This window comes from Aphelocoma coerulescens, chromosome 5 (genome assembly GCF_041296385.1).
Source record: "Aphelocoma coerulescens isolate FSJ_1873_10779 chromosome 5, UR_Acoe_1.0, whole genome shotgun sequence".
In the NCBI taxonomy this organism is placed as follows: domain Eukaryota; kingdom Metazoa; phylum Chordata; class Aves; order Passeriformes; family Corvidae; genus Aphelocoma; species Aphelocoma coerulescens.
The window spans coordinates 41,000,612-41,027,885 of record NC_091019.1 but is presented as its reverse complement, the minus strand read 5'-3'; the positions used below and the strand labels follow the sequence as shown (position 1 = coordinate 41,027,885).

Genomic DNA, 27,274 nt, shown 5'->3' with positions numbered 1-27,274 from the left:
TAGTTTCTCGAAGCTTGTCAAACTGATGTACATATTTTAAAGGAGGAGTGTTGAAGCTTTTTGTAAAAACATTTTTATATTTGGAAAAATAATGATTAAAGGTGGTATCAGAGGGCATTGCTTGTCTTTTAAATTCCCTGACATTCCTTCCCAATAGTGTTTCTAGGAGAAGAATGCCATGTTTTCAGAGTTAAGCTTATAAAGCTGGCTGGCTGGCTTTTTTTGGCCACTCAATATAGTTTTAGCACAATAGAAAAACACTTCAAATTTACAATCTAAGTTACCAAAACAGCCAACTGCTAGAGTGTCTAGATAGGGAGAGCTGATTCAATATAATTCTGTAAATGAATGAAATTTTAAGAATTGGACAACACTGTTACTGATAAACAATGAAAATATTGCTATAAAATACTATATAAGATACTAAATATTTGTGTCTCCTTGTTTGGCCCAAAATACCTGCAGAATCTTTAATGACAAAGTTCTTTACCTCTGAGTTAGATAATACATATCTTCACCAGTGAAGAAGTCATGTATCTCTAGGAAATATTTGCAAAGAAAACCATATTCTTCTGAATTTTGATAAAGCATTCTGTGCTTGGAACGCAGGTAAAACAGATCACCAATTCTGCTTTTTTTTTTTTTCCCCAATAAACTATGTTTATTATACCAATTCTAATTACCATGCAATCTAATGATTTTAAGGCTTATAATTTCCACATCACTGGACATCACAAACATGAAAGCATTTTATACTGTCATTATACATCAATGTTTGCAGTTGGTTATACATATATACAGAAATTATTCACACATCTTAACCTTGCTATTTCCTCCTTTCAAACCAACATAATTTTACTGTGAAAGCAGCTTTTTAATAAATGGTATAAGAAATACAGCAAGGCACACATTTTTTAAAAACTTTTTTCTCATTACCACCTCAAGAAGCATAAAAACCCAAAATGCAATACTTAATTCAGTAGAATGTCAACAGTTTCTAATACACAACACTATGTAGTTGTTTCTTGAAGTGTTGCATAGATTAAATTTTTAAATTCAATAAATAAAATGCCATTTATTTTAATTGCTTAATTTTTAGATGTATTGAATCAGGAGGACCAATGACTTCTTTTTGCTGCAATCCAACAAAATAGTCACTTTAAAAGCAAAATAGTTTCAATAAACTTATGCATTATACAGATAAATATTAAATTTGTTACATAAAATAGAAGAGTACTGACAGGTACAATTCTGAAAAGATGAACCAGGCTGATCGTGAATTCTATAGAACTTTAACGAACAGAACCAGTGATAAGTAGCACAGGAGCATCCAATTTAGGAAGGGAAGGTCATTAGAGGTAGCTTGGGAGTGGAATCCATATGAAAGCAAATGGCCTTGCTACAATAAAAATGATCACTGAAATAAGAATAGCATATGCAGCCTGACCACAAAGCCAACATGGACAAACCACATTTGGAAAAAAAAATTGTCTTGGGAGTCAGTCTAATGAAAGGCAGTGATACAATGGAATTGGAGGTCATCCCAGGGTTTACAGGATGAACCTGCACCTGAATTGCAGCCAAGTTTCTAAAAGGAAACAAAAAAGTAATAGTAGGTTACAGAAAATGAAGTTTTATTTTCCAAACATAGGTCTTCCAGAACAATAATAGATAACCATTAATGGTCACATGCCAGAGCCTTTAATGCAGAAGCATACAGTAGGCAAACAATGACTATTAATAGCCTGAGGTACAAGTTAGTGTAAAAAAATAAACTGATGTAGAAATGTCACTGATTTTCATAAAGACTTTTTTTCTAAAGAAACAAGGGTATTCATCACATCAGACCTTTTCCCTGGATCTTGTCCTCATCCTTACCTGCAAACTTACCTTCAGCACACTCAGAAGTGCACCAACCAATGAAAACAGAAATTTTCAAAAGTCAAGCAACAAAAAGATCTATCCAACAATTATTTAAATATTTGTGCAAACATATATAATGAGACTTCAATGGAAAGGAGGAAAAGATTGTCACAGAAGTGGTCCGTGAATAGAATTGTCAGTGTCATCACTGCATTTTTAAATTGTAAATAGCTATTTAGACATTTCTAGTACCAGCAATGAGTTGAATTTGCATACTACAGAATTATCCAGCTCAGAGTTTAGAGTTAAACTATTCAGCAAAGAGTATTGGCTTATGATGAGAATTATGAAGAAATAACTGTCAGAATACAGCTCAAAGATTAGTGCAAAGTACATCTCATAGGCATTTCCTAGGAGGCACTCCAGACATGCATTATGTGCTTTCCAAGTTAAGCAGGAATATCTGGATCTATCCAGTTACCATCTCCTTTGATCTTCTCTGCTGTAACTGACCACATTCCTCCCCATTTATACAAGAAATACACTTACTTGAAAATAGTGAAAAGCTCAACCATCTGTTTAGATATTAATGAAGAACTGATCTGAATAAAGGGGAAGATTGTATCAAAAGCTTTCTACAGTTCTGGCATGAGTAAGAAAAGTCTCACTGATGGATTACATCAAGTTTTTCAAAAATTATGCAATTCATAGATTTCAATACACGATTCTCTCTTTATTTCGCTTTTTTAAAACCGGGTATTGTAAGGAGCTAAAAAGTCAGACTGTTTTAAACTCTATAAAGAAACTTTATATTATTTACTTCCCTATAAAAATCTCTAGGGAAAAAAAAAGTAAGCAAACATTTAGATTATTATTGTAGTTCCAGTCTCTAAAAGTAAATTAATATATAATAACTATTATGTAAACTTGTTTTTTTTCTTCTGTAGTAAATAAATAACTAACAGTCCTTTGCATTTATGCACCATCTTTTATCTGTGGATCTCAAAATACTTTTAAGTAAATAAGTTATTCTTCATAGGTCCCATTGATCATTATTCTCATTATCTTGTTGCTAAAAAAAACTGAGACAAGGAAGGAAAAAGTCATACAAAAAATCTATTGCTGAGCAGGAAATAACAGTCAGGCTCTTTGAGCATCAGTGCTGGGTTTCTCCTGGTGATAATGTGGCAGAATATTCTATCTAATATTGCAGCACTGTCAGATAAAATCAATTTAGTTTTCTTAAGTGCAAGTAAATTATTTTTCCCTTAAATTAAGTTAAAACCTAAATTTAAATTACAGAAGTAAGGAAATAGCTTTTGGATTTACTTGTAAGAACTAACAGATTACACCCAGAATTCTAAGGCATCCTCTAGAAAAGACTTTGGATAAAACACATAAATGTCCTGAATGTATTGATCTCTATGCATATTGAATTTGTAACTGAAAGTTCCCATCCCGTTGGTGAGTCACGGGTCACAGTGACAGCAGAAGATCACATGATCTCATGTACAGATAGATCTTTCAAGGTGACCCCTAACTGAGAAATAAAATCAGCATAGTTTTATGAGCACCTCTGTTGGAGAACTCCATGTTGGTTCATGTGAAAGACTAGTCAGCGCTGTCAGAGATATTTTTGAGCCTGCCCATAGAATTGTTATAGTTTTCCCACAATGTTTTTTTTTTTTTTTTGTAGCACACTGTTAAACAACAGGATTGCAACATTTGACAAAAATATTTATTCACTAGTAGTTTTATTCTCCTGTACAGCCAAAGTAAATACTAAAACAGTACAAAATCAACCTACATTTGAAACCATGCCTTTTTCAGCTTTGAATTCTCATTATGCATTTAAGGTACACATATACTATAGATTTTTTTTCTTTCTAAGTATTGCAGCTACACATGGAATTACACATTTAAATGAGCTTACAGCACAGGTGCTTCAGGAAAAATAATGGTGTTTGCCATTTATCTTTCAAATTAAATAATGTGTTTTTAAATAGTAACTTTTTTCATAATACACTTATGGGAACAACATTTATCTGTCACATTTTAAAAGATGTATTAGTAATAAATGTAAATTACCTTTGGAAAATCAGTAATTAGCCTCATCAAAAAATAAACAATCTGCCACCAAAAAGATAATCTTTAGCATAGTTAAGTATAATAACTGTTATTTGAATAAGTTAACAAATTAGGATAGATTGCTTCTGTAATTCATTCCCCATAGCATGAGAGATGAAGTTAAAGCATCAAGCTTGTGAATGGGGGAAGGGAGCTCAGACTTTAGTGAAACCTAGCAGCTCATATTTTTATTTTTGGTGTGTCAGAGATAAACTATATGTATTCTAGAACTTTACTACTGGGAATGATACAGTACATAGTTCCCAAGGAAGTAGTGCTATATGTACAAGTTATCTTCCTGTGTAGAAAAGGTGGGAATGTAGTGTGAAGGGCTTTGTTCTCTTAAAATAATATGTTAACCCCTGGGCAAAAGTGGAAGCTATAACATAACCCTATTAAGTTGTTGTATACAGATTCTGCATTATATTTTATTGCATTGTGGGACATTTATTATTAAATCTATTATGTATGTCCAATCTTAGTCCTCACACAAACTGCATATTTTTTATATCCAGTCTTATAAATAAAACCATTTGGCTATCATGCAAGTAACTATGAAGTTCTGAAGAGTGAGGTAAGTTTATGCAGTATTTTGAGATCCTCAGAGGAAAAGTACTGATAAATTGAAAAGACATGTCATTATCTTCATCAGTGAAAGAATGAGAACAAGCATAAAATCACACTCACTACAGCAAGCATTTTTCCTCAAAATAATATTATAAAAATGAGTGAAAAAATAAGAAAACTAATAAAACAGTAACTTGGAAAGCTTATGCTTACATCATTTTCAGTTAACAACCTCAGACTTTTGTCATCATCTCAATTTCCAGATAGAGGCTTCTATATACACCTAATCCATTGAATTTAATTCTAGAATACATAGTATCATCTATGACTTTTGTAATTCATAGTTGATTTCCATTGCTTCTCCAGTTGCTTGGATGTGTCCAAGTATTAACCTAATTGGCAATCAGCAGGTCATGATAGCCTATTTCAAAGCCATTCCAGAAATATCCTCTTTGCTATGATGGTTCCAAGATAATGCATTAGTCAGAGATGTGTTGAGATAGCAGCAAGCTATTGTTGTCATAACCTAAAGGCTTTGCTAGATATATATATACATGAATGTGAATGCTGGGTAAACAACCAATAAATGAAAAGCCCAAAGCATAGTAATATAACACACCAAAATCAAAAATGAGGAAGTTAGATCTCCAAGAGCAGCAAAGAAATGTATTTTTTATAAATCGGATGAGATCCTCTGCTACAGCTACATAGTTTGCAACAGGAGAGTACTAATGGTTTCTATGGGCAGTGATGAATAACAGCCTTTTCTCCTGGCAACATCATGGAATCATAGCATAACTTAGGTTGGAAGGAAACTTGAACATCAACTGGTCCAACCTCCTGTTCAAAGGAAGGCTGTTTTCAAAGGTAGAAAAGAATATTCAGGGCCACATCCACTTGAATTTTGAAAATCTCCACAGGTGGAGATTCAAACACTTCTCAGGGAAACCTGTCCCACGCTTAGCCTTGTGTTTTATTGAAATTCCCTTGCTACAGCTTCTGACAAGCAGTGGCATTTGGAATTGGATTGGCATTTGAGTTGCCATTCTGGCTGTGGTCTACTGGAGGAGTGTTTCCAAAGACTAATGGCATTTGATAGAGCTGTACTGGCTTTTGGGTCACCAAACTAGTGAGACTCAAAGGAGCAGTGCTGCATGCTAGGAGCTGATCCAAAAGTTGCTTTGGAGATCCTCATCTGTTGTTAAATGTGCAGTTATTGTTCGACATTTATGTGAGGTGAGAAAGTCCAGATTTGAACCACTTTCAAACACTGGTAGAGATCAGGACCACATTTTTACCTTAGGTTCCACCATCTCGTTCATGTTTCAAAATGCTTACCACAAAATAGAACCAAAGGTTGCAGTACTGCTGGTTGACTATCAGTTTCCATCTCCATTACCCTCACATTATACACTTTCAGGAAGTTGTAAAGATTTGTTGTTTTGGCAACCTCAGCTTTTGGCCTAACACTATGTTGTAAGAATTGTGTTCTTAATAGTGGCTTACTGAATTTAGAGCATGGTAAACTGACAACAAGAGATGACTTATTATCTCTCTATTCTCCAGTCTGCTTAGCTGTTCTTCATGGTTTGTCTGGAAATATTGTAGAACTCCAACTCACTAGTTAAATAAATTAGTTCTTGTAGAACTGGAAGTTCAACTTCATCAAATGCTTTTGAATTCCTCCTAGGACCAGCTGACTGCAGAGAAGGGCATCAATGAGCAGAGCTGGTTTCTGGTTCCCTCATCTGAGGATGGAAAGGAGGCTGATATATTATGTTTGAAGAATTCCCAGGTTCTGCAAAATAGCAGAGTTGTTCCAGAAGGGAGCAGCTCCAGTCAGTGCAAAGCCAAAGGGCAAAAAGCAATTAGTATTCACTGCATTTGTTGACTAGTGGCATGTAAACTGGGATTATAGTGTAATCAAAACAAACAATATAGCACTATCATGAAACAGAAGCCCTGGCTGATGACTCATCTCCTTTCATTGTACAAAAAAGTTTAAAAAAAAAAAAAGTAAAAAAAAAGTGCAACTTGTAGAGTACATACCTGTTTTTAGAATAATCTATGTGCCTGGAGAGGGTTACATTCTATCTGTGCATATTTATATGTCTGTCCTTATGAAGTTTCAGGAGATTTTCTTCACAAGTAAGAGTTTTTCTGTTCTGATGCAAAAAATCCTTTTTCTGTGAATGGCCAAGCTTTATCTGAAACTCTGTAGCTGAAGCCTCTTCAGAAGCAGCAACACATCCTTTTTTCTCTGCTGTTCCAGGTGATTTTCCTGCACTATTCTCTTTAGTGCTAATCTCTGGAGAATTCTTTTCCAAACTTTCAGTTTGTCCATCTGAAAACAGCAAATAATCATCAGCATTTTTCAAACTGCTTGATGCACAATGTTTGTTAGTATTTGGAATATTTATATCATTGCCATCCCGACATAAGAAAGATAAATCCCTACCTTCAGGAGAAGTTTTAACTTCTAATGACTCTGGAGCCACTTCACCTAGTGACTCCACAGATGTTTCAGAAATAGGATTAGAAATAGGTTGCTGCTGCTCTACTTGTGCTTCAGAAGAACCATTAGAAATAGACTGCTGCTGTGGCTCAACCCGTTCTTCCTCAGGACAGGCTTCAAAGAAGCATTCAATATTTTCTCTCTCATCTGTGAAATCCAGTGGCACAGGAGTGCTGCTCTTTTCCTCTATGTATTTGATTACCTCTCCACAGTCACTATCATGAGAAGAAAGTGAAAGATAGGAATAGAAGTCCCCTTTTCTTAGCTGGATGGGTCTGTGAGAGTGTTCTAACACTTTTTCCTTGATCTGCGCTAATGAAGCTGGAGCAGATGACTCACATTCTGGTTGTGACTTACTTTTCAAAGCTGTTGATGCCATGTCTATTATCTCCCTCACAAAATTGTGTACTGAGCCATCTTCCATGGTTTTTTTGTCAAAATCAGCCGATTCACAGTTACAGCACAAATCAAGACCATTGGCTGATGAGTTGCATTCTACTTCACTGGATTTCAAGGCTGCACAGCAATCAGGAATTTTTTCAGTGTTTATTCTATGTTGTTGACAATTAGGTAAGGATGGCTGTAAAGCTGTGTCCTGTACACCTACAGAATTAATTTCTGAGGAAGATTCAAGGCAAGGCTTTTTTGCAGGAGAGGAAGGAATAGAGTGATGATCAGGCTGAAGATGACTTTGGCATTCTCTTGGAGAGCTTCTGGATCCAGCTGAGGACACAACAGTCTCCTTGCCATCCATATGTGAATCATCTGAACTATCTGTAAATGCTTCACAGACACCACATTCATTTTCAGCTTCTCTGACATCAAGTGATGCATGAGTTTTGAGGGTTGCTGCTACTTTAACAAGGCCTTCCTTTTGACTGCCAAGAGTATTTTCGACATTGCCATTCTCCATATCATCCACAAGCTGATCCTTCACAACCTGAGAGATGTCTTTCATTGAGTGACTCTTTGTCCCTTTTTCATGGTCACGTGGTATATTCTTACTATTGCCATTATTTTCTGATATTTTCTGTACTGAGCCATTCAATAGTGTTTCAATGTTTAATGTATCTGTGGCTTTTGATGTCTCATTACTAACTTCTTTACTGCGCTGAATTTCATCACTGAGGTTACTTTTTCTCTTCTCCCTTGTCAAGGAAAATTTTGGTCTAATCCAGGTTTGGAGTTCATTTTTTATATAATCAAGTCCTGAAATTAAATTGCATTCTTCATAAATATCCTCATCAGTTGCTATACTGGAGTCGTCATCTTCATCTTTGATACCTAGCTCTTCCTCAGTTAAGGTAAGGGTGGAACTTGAAAGCAAATCACTGTCATCTTCATCATCAGTACAAGCAGAAGTGCAGGAGACATTAACAATCATGCTGACATTGACATCGCTCTCATCAGCTACAGATCTATTAAGATGTTTTCTAAATGATGCATTTGAATCTGGTATTTTATTTCTGTGTAGTACAATGTCTTCAGAGCAGAGAGAAAGATCCTCACTGCTGCTGAGTTCAGTGAGAGAAGCTGCTGAATCTTCATTGATTGAAGATGCAATATCTAGAGACATCTGTCCAGTAAAAGACATTTTTTGAGAGCTACTTTGGAGTGTTATATCAGAGATGCTTCGCTTTATTTTTTGAGCTGAAGGACTCTGGATATTCTCTAAGCGATTCAAAAGATCTAATGTCCTTTTACTGAGCTCTCCAACAGAATCACTGCTTGCGCTTATGTCTCCAGAGCCATGATGACTAAAAAGGTCTTCGTTGCTTTTGTAGGAAGTCAGCCAGCTCTCCAAAGAGGTGCTTCGCTGAAGACCATCTCCACTTTTAAAAATACCTGAGCTGAACAAATCACCTACTACAGACAGAGATTCTAAAGAAGAGCTATGAGATAAAGTTGAAACCTGTCTTATATTCTCTGTAACAGGTAATTTTGTTACAGTTTCTGTGGATTTACAGGAATTGGGATCTGATTCTCCACAGATATTTGCCAGAGCGTGATCATGAATAAACCCATCTGGTTGTGACTCTTCAGACTTATGTTCAGATTTACCAGGTATTTTGTCAAAACAAAAGTCATGAAACAAACTACCCTCTGTATGTGTCTTTTCAATCTGTGATTGTTTGATTATCTCTGGTAATTTGAATTTGGAGCCTTGAAGATATGAGTAATCATAAAATGTAAACACTTCATGTTTTCCTTGCAATTCTTCTAGACAGCCAGGGTTAGACATGGTAATGCTGTCCAACTTCTCATCATTTTCACTTCCACAATATGCAGAAGGAGCCAATTGGAAATCGTCTGAAAGACTAGTATGATCTTCTTCATCTTGCTTTAGTTTTGGCTTTATTACATCATCCACTTGACTTTCCACATGCCCAATTTCAGGATTACTCTGACTGCTTTCAATATCATTTAGCAAAAAAATTTCTGAATTATTAGTAGTTTCTGTATCACATTCACTCACTATCCCACTCTCACTCTCAGAATGCCTGCTTATGTTTCCACTCTGATACATGTAGCTACATGGTTTTGCCAATGTGGTCCCTCCTATTAGATCTGGCAGGGATTTGGTAGATGAAAATGATGAGTCTTTACTAAGACTTTTGTTTAAAATGTTAGACTGCATTACATCAGAGAGTCTGGATGTTTTTTTCAAAAAAGGCATATGTTTTTTTTCTGATAATTCAATATTATGAAGACTATAGACCTGATAAATGTGAGGATTTGGAGGGGAAGTAATGTTGGGAGAATAAAGAGGAATTCCATGATTACTGATATTTTCATCTTCATTCACATCATTATCACCACATTCTTCTGAAGCAGGTTTCTGGTTTAGATCATCCTTGAGCTCCTGATCAGGATCACTTAAGTCTTCGTGAATACTGATCAGCTTATTACTTATGTCAGTTTCATCCCATTCTAGTGCATCTTCACTTGGACCATTTAGATCCATCAAACTGGGATCAATAACATTTAGGGGCTCCTGTAAAAGAAAAAGTCAAAGATTAAAAATATTTACAGCTGTACTTGAAATGTGCTTCCATTGAAATCATGTAAGTTAATGGAAGTAAAGTGCATTTTTGGAACAATGATCACTAATAGCCTTTTAATTTTGTTATCTCTTGTGTGCTGTTACAATGATCAATTAAAATGAAACTTATTACATTTTGAAAGATTTCTTAGACTTCTTATTATTTTCTTCTTATTTGATGTCAAAATATAATACAGAAATTTGAATTTTCTTTAATATTCATTAATTGTGGTTGGTCACTTTATATATAGTAAGTTTTAACTAAGAATCACACAGGAGTGTGTTAGTAAAAACATGCAATTATGTTGGATATATGAAAATCTCTCTTGGCCTCTTAAGTTTAAAATAGTTAATATATAAAGGGTATAAGAAAGGATTTTTGAAATGTTTATAACAAACTTCTGTGTTGTCAATTTTAAAACAAGAGATTACAAATTCTTGATGAATTTTTGTTAAAATTTGTATTTATTCTTTACTTGATAATAAAGGCAGTAAAAAGACAAGTAAGACTAATGAATGTTAATATCTTCAGCTGAAAAACTAAGTACTATATGAGTTTCAAAAAATGCCTGTCCTGGTACCTTTCTCTGGAAAAGGACTGACAAACAAATGACCTAAACTTAATTTTCTTTTTTAAGGACTTTTGTAACTTTCCAATAATGTTTGATGTTATTACTCAGAACATATGATAACAAGAATTGTTCCTTCTAGAAACGTGTGGAAGAGGAAGAACACCTTGACAACTTTTCTCACTCAAATGTGATTTGTCAAGTGGCCAACCAAACCATTTTAAGCCCTTGAAAATAAGACTGAAATGGTCCCTGATTTGGGGGCTGAGCACAAATTAATTTCACTTTACTTTTCTATTTACTGAGAGGCCTCCATATTAGAGAAGGCATTGCTTATACAAGGAGCCTTGTAATAGAACTGTTGACTAATGTCGAATTCTTCAGTTTAAATCATCTGACCAGCTGAACAGTGATCACTGTATCCAGAAACACAAACACTTCTTCCAAGAAAACCTTTCAACTCTGATCACTTGCTTTCTCTAATTTTCTTTGAGTAAGTGTTGTTTTTCAAATACAGCATTGACATCATGCCAAACAGCAAGAGCAAATCCCAGCAAACATAAAGCAGATAAAATGAGACTGTACTCCAACGAAGTGCAGTTCTGCACAACTTAGTCACTGACTTAGATTCATCAAGACTCGGCCAAGGTTAATTGTGCAGGGAAAGGCACGTACTTCTGACTTTGACTCTCAGCTGGAAACTCTCTTTGAAGTAAGAACTAAAGCTGCTCAGCCCTTTTGTGAACTCAATAGTTAGGACACTGATTTTGGGCATGGGACACTTTGCCAGACTGGGCATAAGAGATATGAACCAATCTATTCTCTCAGGAGAAGCCCTATCTACATGCTGTTCTGAAAAGAAGCTTGTTTGTCCTGTGTTGTTTTGCATAAAACAATTAAATATTAATTTGGTCATAGAAAGATGAGGAGAATTTTGTCCTGCAGTGCTGTGTTTGTCATGTTTGACCTGCAAGAGACACAGACAGTGCCAAACCTCTGCTCCAGTGACTATTTAATTATGGATATAGGTAGCATTGTTCTGTGCAAGACACAAGGCTATATCATCCCAGTATGTCCAGTAAGCCAAGGGCTACAACAATCAAAGGAAATCAGGAGGGATTATTTTCTCCAAACTGGGCAGAGTAGCTATCCACCATTCAACAGGGTTATGCAATTATTAACTTATTTGATAAATCAAGACTCTTTCCATCTAAGATAAATCTGTGTTCTCATGCTTCATTGGGCTTACCTGTAATGTAGGTCCCTGAGTACTGCAGCTGTGTTAAGATATTGCACATAATAATGGATAGAATTGTAGGCATGAAATAATTTTTTCCTTCTTGGCAGGTTAGGAAGCCTTGGGTATTTTGTGAATCTGTCATGACTAATACTTAAACCTAGAGTCTCTCTGTGGATCTACCTACCCCAAAGGTTTTATAGAGTACCTTTGCTAGAGTCCTTTTTTTCTCCCCCATGAGACATTGGCTAAAGTTAAATTCCCACGAAAACACCCATTTGCTAGACAGCTATGGCTATCAGAGCAGTTTTGTACTGCTCTGTATTGTGGAGCTCAGAAATCTTTATTTGGATTTGCCAGTTTGCCATGTTTTAATAAAAGCTCCTGGTTTGTACTTAGTTGGACCCAGTTTCCCACCTGTAGCTGACCCTTAACTAACATTTAAGTAAAATGCAAGAGAATGACTATAATTAAGTTCATTTGAAAACCTGTTAGATTAAAAAAGAAATCAGATTCAATGGCTCGTTTTCTCTGTGTCATGTTTTACAACTCTGTTGTACTCAGCATTAGGAAGACAGTGCTGTGGGAAGTTTCCTAAACTGCTTGATTTTACTGTTTTAAGCTTCTGCCAGCTGCAAGAAGAAATTACTGAAGGCAGGAAATCAGCAGCAGGTTTCAAGGATTTTATGTACCATAGAATCTGGTTCTGTTTCTCAAAACAAAACATTTGGTCCTTATTGGTCAGGAAGATAACCTTCCCTCTGTAAATCAGCACTTGGCTGCCTTGTTTGTTCAGCAAGTCAGATGGACTAAAACAATAAAACATGTAGAGTTGTGACCTCAGCCCATTCATCTTCACTGAGTGTTCTCCACTTCAAAGCCTATTTTTTTATTCTTCAAATGCATATGCTTTTCCAAGTCCTGGCATATACTCAGAAGTTTTACAGGCTTAGCTTGATGCTAAAGGATTTTCTTTTCTTTTCTTTTCTTTTCTTTTCTTTTCTTTTCTTTTCTTTTCTTTTCTTTTCTTTTCTTTTCTTTTCTTTTCTTTTCTTTTCTTTTCTTTTCTTTTCTTTTATTTTATTTTTCTTTGTTTTGTTTTATTTCTGATTGTTGGTTATACTTGCAAAGACTTGTGTAGATATGGTCATTTCACCAATATAGCTTTTTCTGTCCAAGGAACTGACTAAATTGATATTAGTGAATTACTACTGTAGTTACAAACATCATATCCCTTGAACTACTAATTTAGTGGTTATCAACTATATTGGCAGCCCTTCCCAAATACAGACAAAGTTTTAACTTGGAAACAAACTACTCAGCTTAACTCACAAACATTTTGTATTTGGCATTTTTAGTACAGGTATATATTCTTGATATATTTTTTTACAAAATTTAGTGAACTGTTCAAACGAGACAGACACTGAGGTAGTTTTTGGAAGAGCCACACCCTAGCTTCTTAATAAATCTCTGAGTGAAGAATGGAAGGTGGTGTCACTGCAGCCTACATTTGCACTGACAGCAGCAGCAAGGTAAAAACCCAGGAATTTCAAAGGACTACTTTTATCATATCAGATGTCTCTTTTTTCAGGCTGCTCAGTGCAGAGGTAGGGTGCTGGATGATTAGAGTTATCATGATAGTAATAGATTACTAGGTCTTGCCACAAGAATGTTTAAAATTCGCCAACCTTATCCTTTACTTGATGTTGTACAGAGGAGGGTACAAGTGATAAATGTCAGATAGAGTCAGAGGTAAATTCTGTTTGCTCACATTATTGGGAAAAAATGGTGTTGTTTCTTCTTCTGTATATGTTTTTTATTCAAAAGAACTGTATAGTATTGTATAATTCATCTTTTACACAAAGCAGATAAATCTCCTACTGCCATTTCCAACTGGGAAAGCTTTACTTGTGAAAGAGCTGCACCATGTTCTTTATTTTGTTTCAGTTGGTTATGAATGAGGCTTTCCTAGAGAGTTTGCACTTACAGACTCCAGAGGAAGTTCTACCTAGCCTGGGTCAAGGTATCTGAGTGACTTGGTCTAATGAAAGTGGTCCCTGTCCATGGCAGGGGGATTGGAACTAAATGATGTTTAAGGTCCCTTCTAACCCAAACCATTCCCTGATTTTATGATTCTATGATTCTGTGATCCGTTCTTGAAATGCAAATACCCAAAAAGGAAGGGGTCTATCACAGACAGACATGCTGATCTCCACATCTAAGACAGACTGTATTTAAAGAGAATCTTGGAGTGTGCTACAGAGCTTCACATTTCAATGGGGTGAGCCTCATGTGTTGACTCTTAATCCCTGGCTTTGCTGAAGTCTGTGGCAAAACATGTCACAAAGGTACCATCCTGTCTGGCAGAAACTTTTTGGATACCAGCTTGTGTAATTGATGGCACTAATTTTCCTGGAATTGAGAAACCTGTTTTTCATATGTGCAAGAGTGTGTGAATATAAATTTATATTTAATTTTTTTTAAAATGTGTAGTTTTAAAGTAGGTCAGGGTGGCCTCTGTCATTATAAAGTCACTAAATACCACTACATTTAGAGAAGATCTCTATGGTCACATGGTTCACAGTAAGAAAAGGCAAATAGTTTTGACCAAGAAAGTAAGAAAACCCAATGTAATAAGAATCAGAAGATGCACAATATTATGCATATTCCTATTTTTTACATGTTACCACTAGATAAACAACACTTAGGAGGCATTTATTGTTGCATGAAAAGTTTGATTAAGTGAATAATCAATTATAGACTCAGAAGAGTGAAAGGTTAAATTAATTCTAATGTGTTTGAAAGTGCTGCTTTAAGGAGTTTAGCTATTCCTACTTTGAACCCAAAACTATTTTGCTCAGGAAAGCATTCCCATTTCAGTGGGATAACTCCTGTGCGCACAGTTAGGTGTGTGCTTAAATGCTTGTAGAGTTCATGTTTAATGGCTAACCAGTTAATCTGCAGAAAATGTTAATGGGAAGAAATAAAGTTATTAAGCCAAATAAAGACATTTCCTCAGCCCCAATGCTCTTTAAGGAAAAGTGTCAAAATGCAATTTTTCATTTGTTTCCTTTACTAAAACAAGAATAGTTTAGCTTTTTTTCTGAAGCGAATTATATTAAACAATGATTCTCTGTTTCGGCTTCATTTGCATGTGCTAGTCCAGTACAGATACTTTGTGTTGGTGAAACAGGCCTGTAATGTAACCCCTACGTACTATTATATTTTTTTAAAGGAATTAACATGAAAAAAAGAGCTTTTGCAATAATAAATACAAACTCTGTTCTTCCTCCCTCCCTACAACATATCCTTCAGTTGCTGTGGCCAAATTATCCAAACTCAACTGCACTTAGGGGCCAGGGGAAAAAGGACAGAAAACCATCCCCCACATCCAGGAATGCGTGCACATTCAAGGAAGACAAACATGATTTTGTCTTTTGAAAAATGCAAGCATGCCAAGTACTTCTACTGAGGGAAATAGTCATGTGTACAGTGCCACTTCATCTCTGCCTCACTAAAACTCATTTTCTAAATGGTGTTCCCTATATCACAGTCATCAAAAAAACTATCCCCATTTCCCAACACCAATGTTTTAATATGCATAAGCATATGCATATGCATAATATTCCCTGTGTATAATACTGAAGTGGCCGACACATTACAGAATAGTCTCAGAATATATGGAAGAATATATGCTTTGTCACAGATCATGAAAGAAACATATCATGAACATACATATTTGCTATAATTGCAATTAAAGGCAGGTACACATTTATTTCCTGAGAAAATAAGATCTAAACCTGTGGTAATTTCTTTCTGCATTTTACAATTATTATTGCCTCTCTCGATGAAATAACACACTCAATCCTGCACATGCAGAACTCCTCCTTCTCTTTTTGGGGTCATGTGTGCTTATGGGTAGTGCCAGGGTCCTACATGGGTGCTTGTATGCACAGAGAAGGACATTGACTTTGCCTCTGCCCTCTGCAGTCACAGATGTCACCTGCAAGGGTCTCAGTATGAGCTGGGAACAACGGAGGCTCCACCATTGCTCAGGTCTATATGATGATGTCTGAAGATCTCTGACAATGCTCAGAAATAAATAAATAGAGGACTACTATTTTAATATCCAGATTTTAAAATGGTTAATATTCCTTATCATGGCAGCAGCTTTGTGGGCACATCTTCTAAGCAACAGATAAAATAACTGCAGTGATGTTTTAAGAGGATGCCCAGCTGAAAACCATTAACTCCTACTAGTAGGAGAAGTGTTTTAGAAGTCAGGGAAATTGTCCATTCTCTAAGCATTCTTCTGCTGTTTCAATGTCACCTGATGATGCTTGGTAAGATTCTGGGGTCAGTTGTGCCTGCATATGAATCCTATGAGGGTCTTCTAGCATCCTTGGTAAGCTGCCTGCAGGACCAGATGGACAAAAGAGTGAAAGTCTCCAGCCTCTCCATCACACTCCAGCTGGAGTGTACAAGCCAGGCTGAAACAGAAGGTGAGCCATGTCAGCAGAAGGCCTACAGGAACTAATTGTGATCACAGATCCAGGCAAAAGCAGGGACTCAACAAGTTCAGTCCCTGCACTGTGTCCAAAGTATCATTGTTAATGATCTACCCATTATCTTTTTTCCATCCTCTGTGAAAGCATTGGCCTCTTTTTTTGGCAACCTTATCCTTTCTAACATCTCTGTTTCTTATTTGCTAAAGAATCCCTTTAAATGTTTCTAGAAAGAAAAACATCTATAACATTTTTATCTTGAATAATATTGTCATCCAAATAGGTTTACAATCCCAGACCTATATCCCAAGTTGTGTATTTGTAGCTTTTTTTCTGTGATGAGAAAGCCTGGCTACATGGTGTATTTTACCAACTGTTGTTTTTACGGCTTTGTAGCTTTCTTTTCATCTGTCAAGAGGTTACATGACAGGATTTTTGCCCTTGAATGTCATTTCATATCTCACCTTTACTTCAGAGAAATATATGATTTTCTTTGTTCAAGAATCCATCACAAGCCCTTTATGAAACTCTTAGAAAAACATTCCTAGCTTTACCTAAACCCAAAATGTTTCAATGTACACATGGTTCAGAACAGAGTAAATCCTGGCACTATACCTCAGATACATGCCCATGCAAGTTTCTGGGAGTTCATCCATGCAAAGTCTCCGAATTTGACCCAAATGGCATCTTTATAGTTAAGACTACAACATACCCACAAAAATCAGGGAGTCTGTGGAACACCATATTAATGGCAAATCAATTGTATTCTGCATTTAGATGCTCATAAACAAATTTGTACAAGCAAAGAAAAGGGACACAAAAAAAAATCACTATTGCTTTCTCTTTGTACTAGTTAAGAGGTCTACATACTGTTTAGAATAGTTTCAATTTAGTGTCATTTGCACTGGAACTGGTACTCCTTTAACAATGTACTCTCGGTTAAACCAGAACAACTCAGTGGATACTATGAATGGGCTCAGTAGACACAATAGCCATCTCCAAACTGCAGCAGGCACATCAGGACACCTGAAATCATGGCTTTTTAAAGAGCTTTGTTTCAGCAGAAATGAGGGTTTGTGAAAAACTCTGAAGAGTGAGAATCACCATAGAAACATAGACTGATGTAAGGTACAAGAGAGCAGGACATAAGCCCTTGGGAGACTGACCTTAGGAGAAACCTAGAAAGAAATTTTTCTCATGAAGAGCTGGAACAGAGAGACTTGAATTTCTAAACAAAAAAATTCTTCCAGTATACTGGAAAGGGAAACTTTATCTATTATTAATGAATAACAGGACTGCATGAAAAATACCTGTCCCAATTATCAGTTTCTTCTTCTGAATCAGTTGAGAGACCACCAAATTCCTGTTATCAATGAGAATGGACTCCTTGTCCCCCTTATTTAAATTTTCAGTGCAATTTCTTTGCAACTTAAGTTCTGGCATTTCCTGAGGTGATTGATTCACCATCTGTAAATTTGAGATAGCAACTTGAGGGGAGTCAATAAGCAAGTATTGTTAACTCAAAGGCTAGAAGAATACTGTATATTATGAGTACTTGCACAGTCTGCCCACCTATGGATTTCCAAGTGTTAAGTTAAACACCACAGTAGTCAGTAAGTGGCAGGGAGTTCTGGCAATGAATCAAAATTACAATGGTAAGCACTTTGAGGCTACAACAGTACAATTGCTCCTTGCCCTTACACAGCCTATATCTAAGAAAAGATGCTTTTCAAATGTTGCAATATAGAAACACTGGCCTAATCTCCAAATATAAGCAGTCCCTAGCTAGGCAGAGCTCTTTCACCAAGATCATCTCATCTTTGAACTTCCAGATTATTTTCTTGTCTCCTTCTCTGGTAAGTGATGATGTTTATAGCTTTCTCTATACATAATAGATGTCAGCACAGCTCTGGAGCTGTCTGGAAAAAAAGGATTGGAATTTCCAGTCTAAGCTAGGACATTAAATAAGTCCTGTGCAGTGTCTCAAGTACCAGTATTGGTACCAGACCAGTTTGGTCTGGTCACTTGAGAAATGATTTGATATAAGCATACTTTGTAGAAATTCACTAAGAAGCCAAAGTAGTGGACAACCATATCTTGCTATTGTGAGAGGTTTATATGTGCCTATCTTAGTTTGACAGAGTACAAAATAACAATGGGGAGTAACTCACTGTTACAAAAGCACTATATTGCCATTATTCAACTTTCTTCTGTTTCAGGTGGGTTTATTTTAAATGTTACACAGTTTAAACTTGGGATAAAATCAGAACATAAGCTGAAGATTTCAGTCTATCCACAGTGACTATTTTCAGTGCTGGTGAGGTACAAAAGGTCCAATGAATACTAAGAGTTTACAAAGTAATAACTGAGGGGAACAGGGCTATTAGTATTAATGTTATCAGTAGAAGTGTTGTTAATATTATTATAGAGCTCAAAGTCTTTCATGCAGCTGCTCAGGTTTTCACTGCAACTAGATTTCTGACGTACTTTTTGTGTAACACAGAAATTTTGGAACAGTTTATGGTATTTTGTTTCACACTGAAACATTATTCCTCCCTTTTTAAAAATCAAATGGATTTTTAGAAAGTGTCTTTCTGAATTTTTCAGTAAAACTGCTGAATGAGCTGACTCCATAAAGTTTAGGAACTCATTTATTATATTTGTAGATCAGACACTGCATTTATTCACAAAGTGAATCTCTAAAACTTAGCTTTCTTTAGAGCTGTGGGGAGGCCCAGTCTTTTTCCCTTTGCTTGAGAAGGTGAAGCTCAAGAAGATAATTAACCATGAAACAATGAGGAGGCTTGCTGGGTAAGCACTAGTGTGAAAACAGTTACTTCTCACAAAGGAGGGGAAATTAGCTGGCTGGATAAAAAAGGAAGTGTCAGGCAGGAAGACTGAAAGGACTGCAACTATAAGTAGATAGCTCTACGCATCATTAATGCAATTTTTTAAAATCTAAACGTCACTGATTTCTAAATTTAAATGCACTTAACTGCTATGTGTTAGGGGAGATTAATATGCCATTTAAAAATAATTTTTCTTAAACTTTCCATTTTCACATTTCACCACTTTTAGTCATCCTTCCCATGCATGAAAAAAATCACTGTCTCTTAGTATTGTATTCTTGTTTACAAAGCCAATGTAAACAGAGTGTTCTAAGAGGATTCTGTTTGCTCATTGTATTTTACAAACTCATTATTTTACATTAATATAGGTATTTTTTATGAACAGAGTTTCTTTTGATTTTACTGTTTAACAGAGTAAAGACTTATGATATATCTTTCCTTTCAAAACTTCCTTCGACTCAAACACTGTTGCCTGAAGCAGCCACATTTTTGGCAGAAATTCAGTTATATGCTATGCCAAAAGAAATAGAATAAACAAATACTGCTTAATGCAGCTGGCTAGCTAATTTACATATTACTGCACACACCAAACATGAAGACCTGGATATTGATTACAGCTACACTGATGACACAAACATCTTATAGGTAAGGAGAAATGAAATTCAGATTATCATTTCTCATGATTTACATTTTATTATTTAATGTATATTATAGTACCTCTGACAAAAATGTATGTACATATTTAAATATTAAGTAGATGTATTATAATTTCTGTATGTTTTACAGAAAAATATATTAGAAATGTCTTGGAAAACTATTAAGTGGGTACACTTTTGAAAGTTTTCTTCTGGTGAAAGCACACTACCTAAATGGCCACCTTCCAGATTTTGGAAATAGCACAAAACCCTCCAAATGAAATGAAAACTCTCTAGGCATACTGTAAAACTTCTTCACTTTACATATAGCACAGGTAGGCCTCCAATTCTGCAAGTTCCTGTGCTTTCAAACAGCATCTGTCATTTTGGGTGAGATCCACAGTCCATTCAGCTGAGTCCATCTCCTGCAGTTTTTAGTAGTGAAGGTTTAAGGAAAAGTTAGAAAACCCTCAAAAACATATATGGGTACAGAAGTTGCCATTCCAAATTTGAGAAGTCAGCCTGTGGGGACTTTCAGATTTGGAATTTAATAAGCATTAGTTGATGTCTCCTCCATTAATTTGTCTGACTACTTACTGAACTCATTTGTATTTTTGCTATCCTTCACATCCTGTAGGAACAAATTTCATTTTTATTATACACTCCTTGAAAATAGTATTCCCTTTTGATTGTTTGAAATCTCCTGCCTGATAATTTCATTGGGTACCTTTTACTTTGCGTGTTGAGAAAAAAGAGTAAGTAATTGCTCCTTAGTTATTTTCATTTATTTTTAAAATAGTTTTTAATTATATTCCTGTCTGCGTAGAGCTGATGCACCTCCTAGACCATCCTATAATCCTGAACAATGAGATATGCGTATACATCCTGAAGACCCTGCAAGTTTATTTCCATAGTGGCATGAGTATTGTGGCCTTATTATCCAACATGAAAGGCCATTGTAAGATGAAAAAACTGCAGTGCAACCTGTCACAAAATAAGGCTTCTTCCTCTTTTTCTAAAAGCTATTTTGTTTGAAAACTCTTGAAAAAAAAGATCTGAAGATTATCTTCAATTGCACTCATATATGGTTCGTTGCAGAAGTGGATTCATTAGCACACAGAGCAACAAGTCATTAAATTAATTTAAAAAATCACAAGTTTGTGACTTTCATATTTCCCTTAACTGTAATTTTTAAGACAATCCTGGCCTGAGTCATGAACTTATGATTAGTGGACATTAGGTGTCTAAATAAAACACTGACTTCATCTTGCAATTTGAACACAGTGCATTGCAATGAGAGTCACTGTCTGCTGAGCACTGTTAAATAGCTGACTCTATACTTAAATGCCTAAATAGAAAGTCTTTTGAAGACCTCTGTCCTTGAAAATTAAAACCATTTTAGCTTTTCTCTTTTAATGAGGTATTTTTGCTGTTTGTTTTTTTGGTGCTTGATAGTTCTTTCAGCATCTGCATGCTTTGGAAACATCAGATTTCTAATTTCTGAAAATTACTTATTTTCCTATGAAAACTGATTATTCCTGAGAATTTTTCTGGTTTGGCTGGAGTTATGAGTATGAACTTCCCATCATTTTACAAAGCCATGGCAAAACATTACAACATCTGCCAGAGTGAAGGAAACGGTGGAATAATATAGCAGATTGGTGAAACGCAGGGAGTATTTCACCCTTGGATTGTTACCTTATACTTTTAATTGTGACAGAAAGATTTGCAGTCTCTGAGGATGGAGTAGAGCCCTCTGTTGAAAGACTTAAACATATTTCTTTTTTTCTTTCTATTCACTCTAAAAACCTACCACTGCAGGTGACCACACAGGAGACTCTCTCAAGAATATGACACAGCATTTGTCTGAATTTTGACTAAAATTGACTGGGTCTGCAATTTTTTTACTAAGATCTGCTCAACAACAAGAGTTTCACCAGCTTCGTTTTGTCAGACCATCCCGACTCTGTGCACTCTCATGACAGCTGTCCTCATAACTATGGCTGGTCCTCAAGAAAATTACGAGAAACACAGAATTTCTTGCAAGAATGTGGGGCATATTACCTATCTTCAATTAAATTCTAAGAAAAATCTAGACCTATGTTCAACACTTATGTAACTGCATTTTAGATCCTAAAGCTATTTGCTCCATGTCACAAATCAGACATGTAATGCAACCCAGAAGGTCAAAAACATACACACCCTCAAGTATGAGGAAGATGCATCATATTAAAAACTCTAAAATCAAATATCCATTCACTTAAAAAGTAAATATTTTAAGGAAGCACCAAAGTGAGCAAATGCAGGCCCTCAAGACTGTACTGTCATAGGCTATATGGAAGATGTCCAATAGAAAAACAAAAATTGTGATAGATATTAAAAAAAAAATCTGTAAAGGTTCAAACATAAGTTCCTAAATAATTTGTAAGGGCTAGAGCATGTAATGGGTGCTCAGCACTTTACAGTATATAGCGTGCCCTCCTCATCCAATTAAGTTAATAATCCCTCAGTACTTTGCTGTGCTAGAGACTCCTGATGAACTTCTGCATTTTATGCAAGGTTTTTAGCTAGGCGTCACCTTAAAAAATGATGGCTGGTGATGAAATAAGAAACTTTTAGAAACCAAGTTTTGTTTAGTGAAGCTATCTAGCAAATAACTGAACAATGACAGAATAATTTTTTACCCTTGAAAGAAGGGGGTTTGTGCATGTTTTTTTCAGCTTAGAACAAGTGTCATCCCATGGCTTGAAAAAATATTGCGTTGGTGAAGTACATACAGAGAAGCGAAGGGGAGACACCATTCCTAACATTATGAAAAACTGTTTTCTTTCTCAGAAAGCATCACAGAAACAGATAAATAGAGTAAAAGAATAAAGATACCAAATCAGAAGCAATATAGTATATTTTAACAATTTGTTTTTCCAAATGCATTATAAAGAAGGAAAAGAGGAGGATGCTGGGTAAAAATCCTGAACAGCCCTTTAAGCAGGCTCTTTACCTCCTAAGAAACAAGCTTGTGGAAAGAAGTGCCTTTCTTTTTTTTTTTCTTTTTCTTTTTTTTCAAGTGAGCTGTCTCACCATTGCAGATTTTCCCAAGTCCTTACAACTCTAATTAAAAAGTGGTAATTGGTTATGTTACCTCAATTACCATGATGCATGGACATTGATACAAAGCGACACCAATTGAATCCCTTGGGTGTTATACCCCAAGGCCATCCCATTTATTGTGGCCTTATTATTTTCAATTATGTGGCTGGATGTACAGCATACTTTCAAGCCAATACAGATGAGGGCTCTGCTGGACTTACAGTGTAATGTACACATAAGATGACTCAGAAGAAGAAGAGATTTTTTTTTTTTTTATGGGGTATAGTAGTGAACTTAGTGATCAGACAAGTGAATATTTCAGACATTTTCAGGACAATGGGAGAATTAGGGCACCTTAACCCAAATTGCCTCAGCTCAAAATCTCCATTTTAAATGCGTGAGTAATATTGTCCCTTCAATAATTAGTCTTCTCTGCTGAATAAGAAAAGAAATTGTCTGCTCCATAAAACAGGTATGTTTCTCATTCAGTGAATGAGCAGGCTGGAGAAAAATCAGCTTCTCCACTCACCAAAAAGGCAGGAATATTGAATTGCAGCTAAAGCAAAATCCATTAGAAACCACAGTTTTTTCTCTCTCTCTCTGTCCCAAAAAAAAAAATTTCCATTCTCACCTCATTGTAGCTTTCCATACAGGGACATACCTGACCTGGGCAAGACATACCCAAACTGGCATCCTCTGTAGCAGCTGGAATAATCTGTTGAGGTTAAACACATAACTTGCATTGGGTATACCACTGGCTGAGCAAAAGATTTAAAAAAAAAATTGCAGAAAACAACTGACATATTCACACTTTGACTTAATTTATGGGCACAGCTATGACTGAGTCTGTCCCAAATCCATTTTTTATCTTTTCAGTCTTTCAAGTAGAAAGGAACCTTTACCTTCTAAAGGAAAGTGCACAGTGAGTTAAAACTTCTCCAGCTGTTGAGCAGGAATTTTAGATGGCAATTTTGAGTTTAGTTAAATGAAGATTGTTGCTATTGCAATTGCCAGGCAGTCTCCTTTTTCCTTTAAGATGATTGCTAGCAGGGTCTTGTTAGACAAGCTATAAGGCATCTGTGTAATCCTGAAGTTAAAACTAAGGTGATATATAACATTATATCAGCAAAATACGGAATGATAAATCTGGATGAAAAGAATTTACCAGAAAAAAAACAAACCAAAACAAAAAAAAATGCCAAAACAGATGGGGGAGATAAAAACCTCTTTTGCTAAAACAAATTAGGACTGCTTCCAGTTTTCTGAGTTTTTTTTCATTGTATGAATACTTCATACTATATAGCTAGATTAACCTACTGAACCTTCTATTTGACTTGGGACATATTTAACATAAAATAACCATATTTCATCTTCCTGGAGTGATTCTTATTGATAATTCCACATTCTAGACAGAACCTTTTGTTCATGAGAAGGACAGCTTTTACCTGACTTTAGGCGCATGAAGTACATGTTAATATTTTGTTATTTGTAAACTTATGGTGCCCACTATTGCAAAAGGTGAGCAAAATTAGAAATTGCTGAAGACGATAAATGAAGACAAACAATTCAAAAGAAACATAAAAGCTTTCTGTGGTTAATTTAAGTGTACCTTTGTAATGTTTTAAGTGGCCCACTTAAGTGACTGAATGTAAAAAGGGGCAGAAAGAGGACAAAGGAAGATCCCAGTACACAAATTAAGAAGACAGTAGAAGATGAAAGTGACTCTAGCACAGAGGCTATATAATCAGCTGGGGTATCTTATTTACTGTCAGCAAGTCAGATGCCATGAATGAGTCAGATGCCATCAGGGTATAAAAACATCTTATTTGTTTTCATAAATTACAGTATTTTGTGGGCAACCACAAAGAGACTTGTTACCACGGGATACAGTTCGTGTGCCAAGACTGGCACACCATCAAATACAGAGAGATAGGGTAGCAGAAGAAATGGTTCTGGTACCTACCCAAGAAATGACTGCACAGGAACTGAGTGAAAAGGAAGGTTAGAACATGCCAACTCAGACAAGGAAAGTCAAAAAAAGTGAATCCTGCAGTGGCTGGGGCATATTTAAATGTTGAGAATATGGATAGTTTTTTCAACAAGAGAAACTTGTAGATACTGACATATTTAAAAGAAACATTATTAGAAAGCAGCCTAAGATTAGAGGTTCCAAAACAAAACAGCCTGCAATGATAATTAGATGAGGACAATGGTATCTCTAAAAGGCTGCTATTTCTCAGCAGAAAGAATGATACACCCCCTAGGCTGGTGAAAGGCAGCTCAGCTCAGCAAATAACTCCAGACTACCTCAGGCAAAGAGGTAACAAAGCAGTGGGTACCTTGTGAAGTTCCAAGCATCCAGGTATCAAGCAAGATTCCTATCCTCACCATGCCTCAACTCCTGATCAATTTCAATCCCAAACAGAAACACAAGACTTCACTCCTGCTGCAAGAGCAGCATCAAGATCTAATTAGCTCATAACAGTTTATTTAGAGCAACTGCTTCCACACAGCAACTGCCCACATGCAAAATATGTTTTCACTAGAGAAGCTTAGACCTCTGTCAGCACTAAGATATCTCACAAATGCAACTTCTTTCTGCCCCAAGTCAAATTGAAGATATACATTTAATTAAAAAAAAAAAAAAAAAAAAAAAAAAAAAAAAAAAAAAGCTGATTCGTGGTACTTTAAGATAACACAATTGGAATGTAGTTCTTTCCCTCTTGGGCTGCTATAGACCCAACAATATTCAGTCTCTAAAAAAAATTCAGGATTCTGAGAGCTGTTTTTTTGGTTTGGTTGTTGTGTAAATACTGCACATACTTATCTCTAAATCTCCAAAATTCAACTGGTTTTCCTACTGCTGGTCACATTAACATTTTGTGTAGCACTGACCAAATTTATTAGAGCTATTGCTGCAACACATTAGTAATATGACTAAAAATATTCCAAAGATGGAACTATCACAAAAACATAACCAGAGTTTCTCAAGAGAATTAAAAATCTCTGCTGCTGTATTTTCTTTCTTTATCAATCTTTTCTGTTCCTCAGTCTCATATTTATCTTCTAACCCATTCAGTTGCCCAGCCTATTTCATTGATGAATTCTTTTACTTCTGTTCACATTTTTTGCTCTCCCAGACTCATTACCATCAAGACTCTCTGCAACTGTTGAGATGGCATTTGTCTTCTTTTATTTCTTGACTTTCTTCTCATTTAAAGGTAATGTATTGTTTAAAACTCCTAACTACAATTTCTACAAAGCTCTGTTCTGGATCCTCACTAATTATGTTTTTTCCTTTAATTCCATTGAAATTTCTGTAACATTTTCTCACAATCTTTGTTTTACTTTTGACTGCCCTGGAACAGAGTCTCAAGAAATTAATTCCTTAGATTCTTCTGCCTTCTAGATTCTTATTTTTTTACCTTCTCTATGTGTTCTCCTTCTCCTCTGAGCTTCTCTCAATCCATTCTCTGTCCAGCCCGTGTTTGTGTTTGGGATTACCCCGAATCAGGTGCAGGACCTTGCACTTGGCACTGTTGAACTTTATGAGGTTTGCACAAGCCCCCCTCTCAAGTCTATTGAGGTCCCTCTGGACAGCATCCCTTCCCTCCAGCTTGTCCACTGCACCACACAGCTTGGTGTCAGCAGCAAGCTTGCTGAGGGTGCTCTCAGTCCCACTGCCCATCTCACCAACAAAGATGTTAAAAATGCCCATCCCAGTACCAACCCCTGAGGAACGCCATTTTTCACTGGCCTCTACTTGGGCATCAAGCCATTGACCACACCTCTTTGAGTACAATCATCCAGCCAATTCCAATCTACTGACTTGTCCATTCATCAAATCCATTTCTCTGAGGATTAGAGACAATGATATTATTTGGGACAGTGTCAGATGCTTTGCAGAAGTCCAACACATAGAAGGCCACCAAATTTACAGGACATTTGCCCTTGATGAAGCCATGTTGGCTGTAAAGAATCACCTCTTAAATTTCCATGTGCCTTTGCATAGTTTCCAGGAGGGCCTGCTCCATGATCTTGCCAGGCACAGACATGAGACAGACCTGCCTGTGGTTTCCCAGGTCCTCCCACTTCTCCCTTTATCTAAAAATTTGGGTTCTGTTTTCCCATTTCCTGTTAGCTGGAGCTTTGCTGGACTGCCACAGCTTCTCAAATATGATGGATAGTGGCTTAGCCACTTTACCCACCACTTCCTGCAGGACCTGTGCATGCATCTCATCAGGTTCCATGGACTTATGCACCTTCAGGTTCCTTAG

The 27,274-nt window shown here is 36.1% G+C and overlaps 1 protein-coding gene across 2 annotated transcripts in view; it reads right to left on the bottom strand.

Annotated features, from left to right (window-relative positions):
• Positions 1–410: 410 nt before the first annotated feature.
• Positions 411–27,274, bottom strand: part of AKAP6 (A-kinase anchoring protein 6) — a 220,970-nt gene continuing 194,106 nt past the window's right edge. Inside the window, exons 13-15 of one of the 2 annotated variants that reach the window (XM_069017783.1) lie at positions 7,016–10,067; positions 6,607–6,901; positions 413–1,588 (exon numbers count right to left, since the gene is read on the bottom strand). In XM_069017783.1, coding sequence (XP_068873884.1) covers positions 6,648–6,901; positions 7,016–10,067 — 3,306 coding nt within the window. In that variant the 3' untranslated portion in view covers positions 413–1,588; positions 6,607–6,647. Of the gene's footprint in view, positions 1,589–6,606; positions 10,068–27,274 lie in introns of both variants that reach the window. The other variant, XM_069017782.1, reaches the window with a different exon arrangement.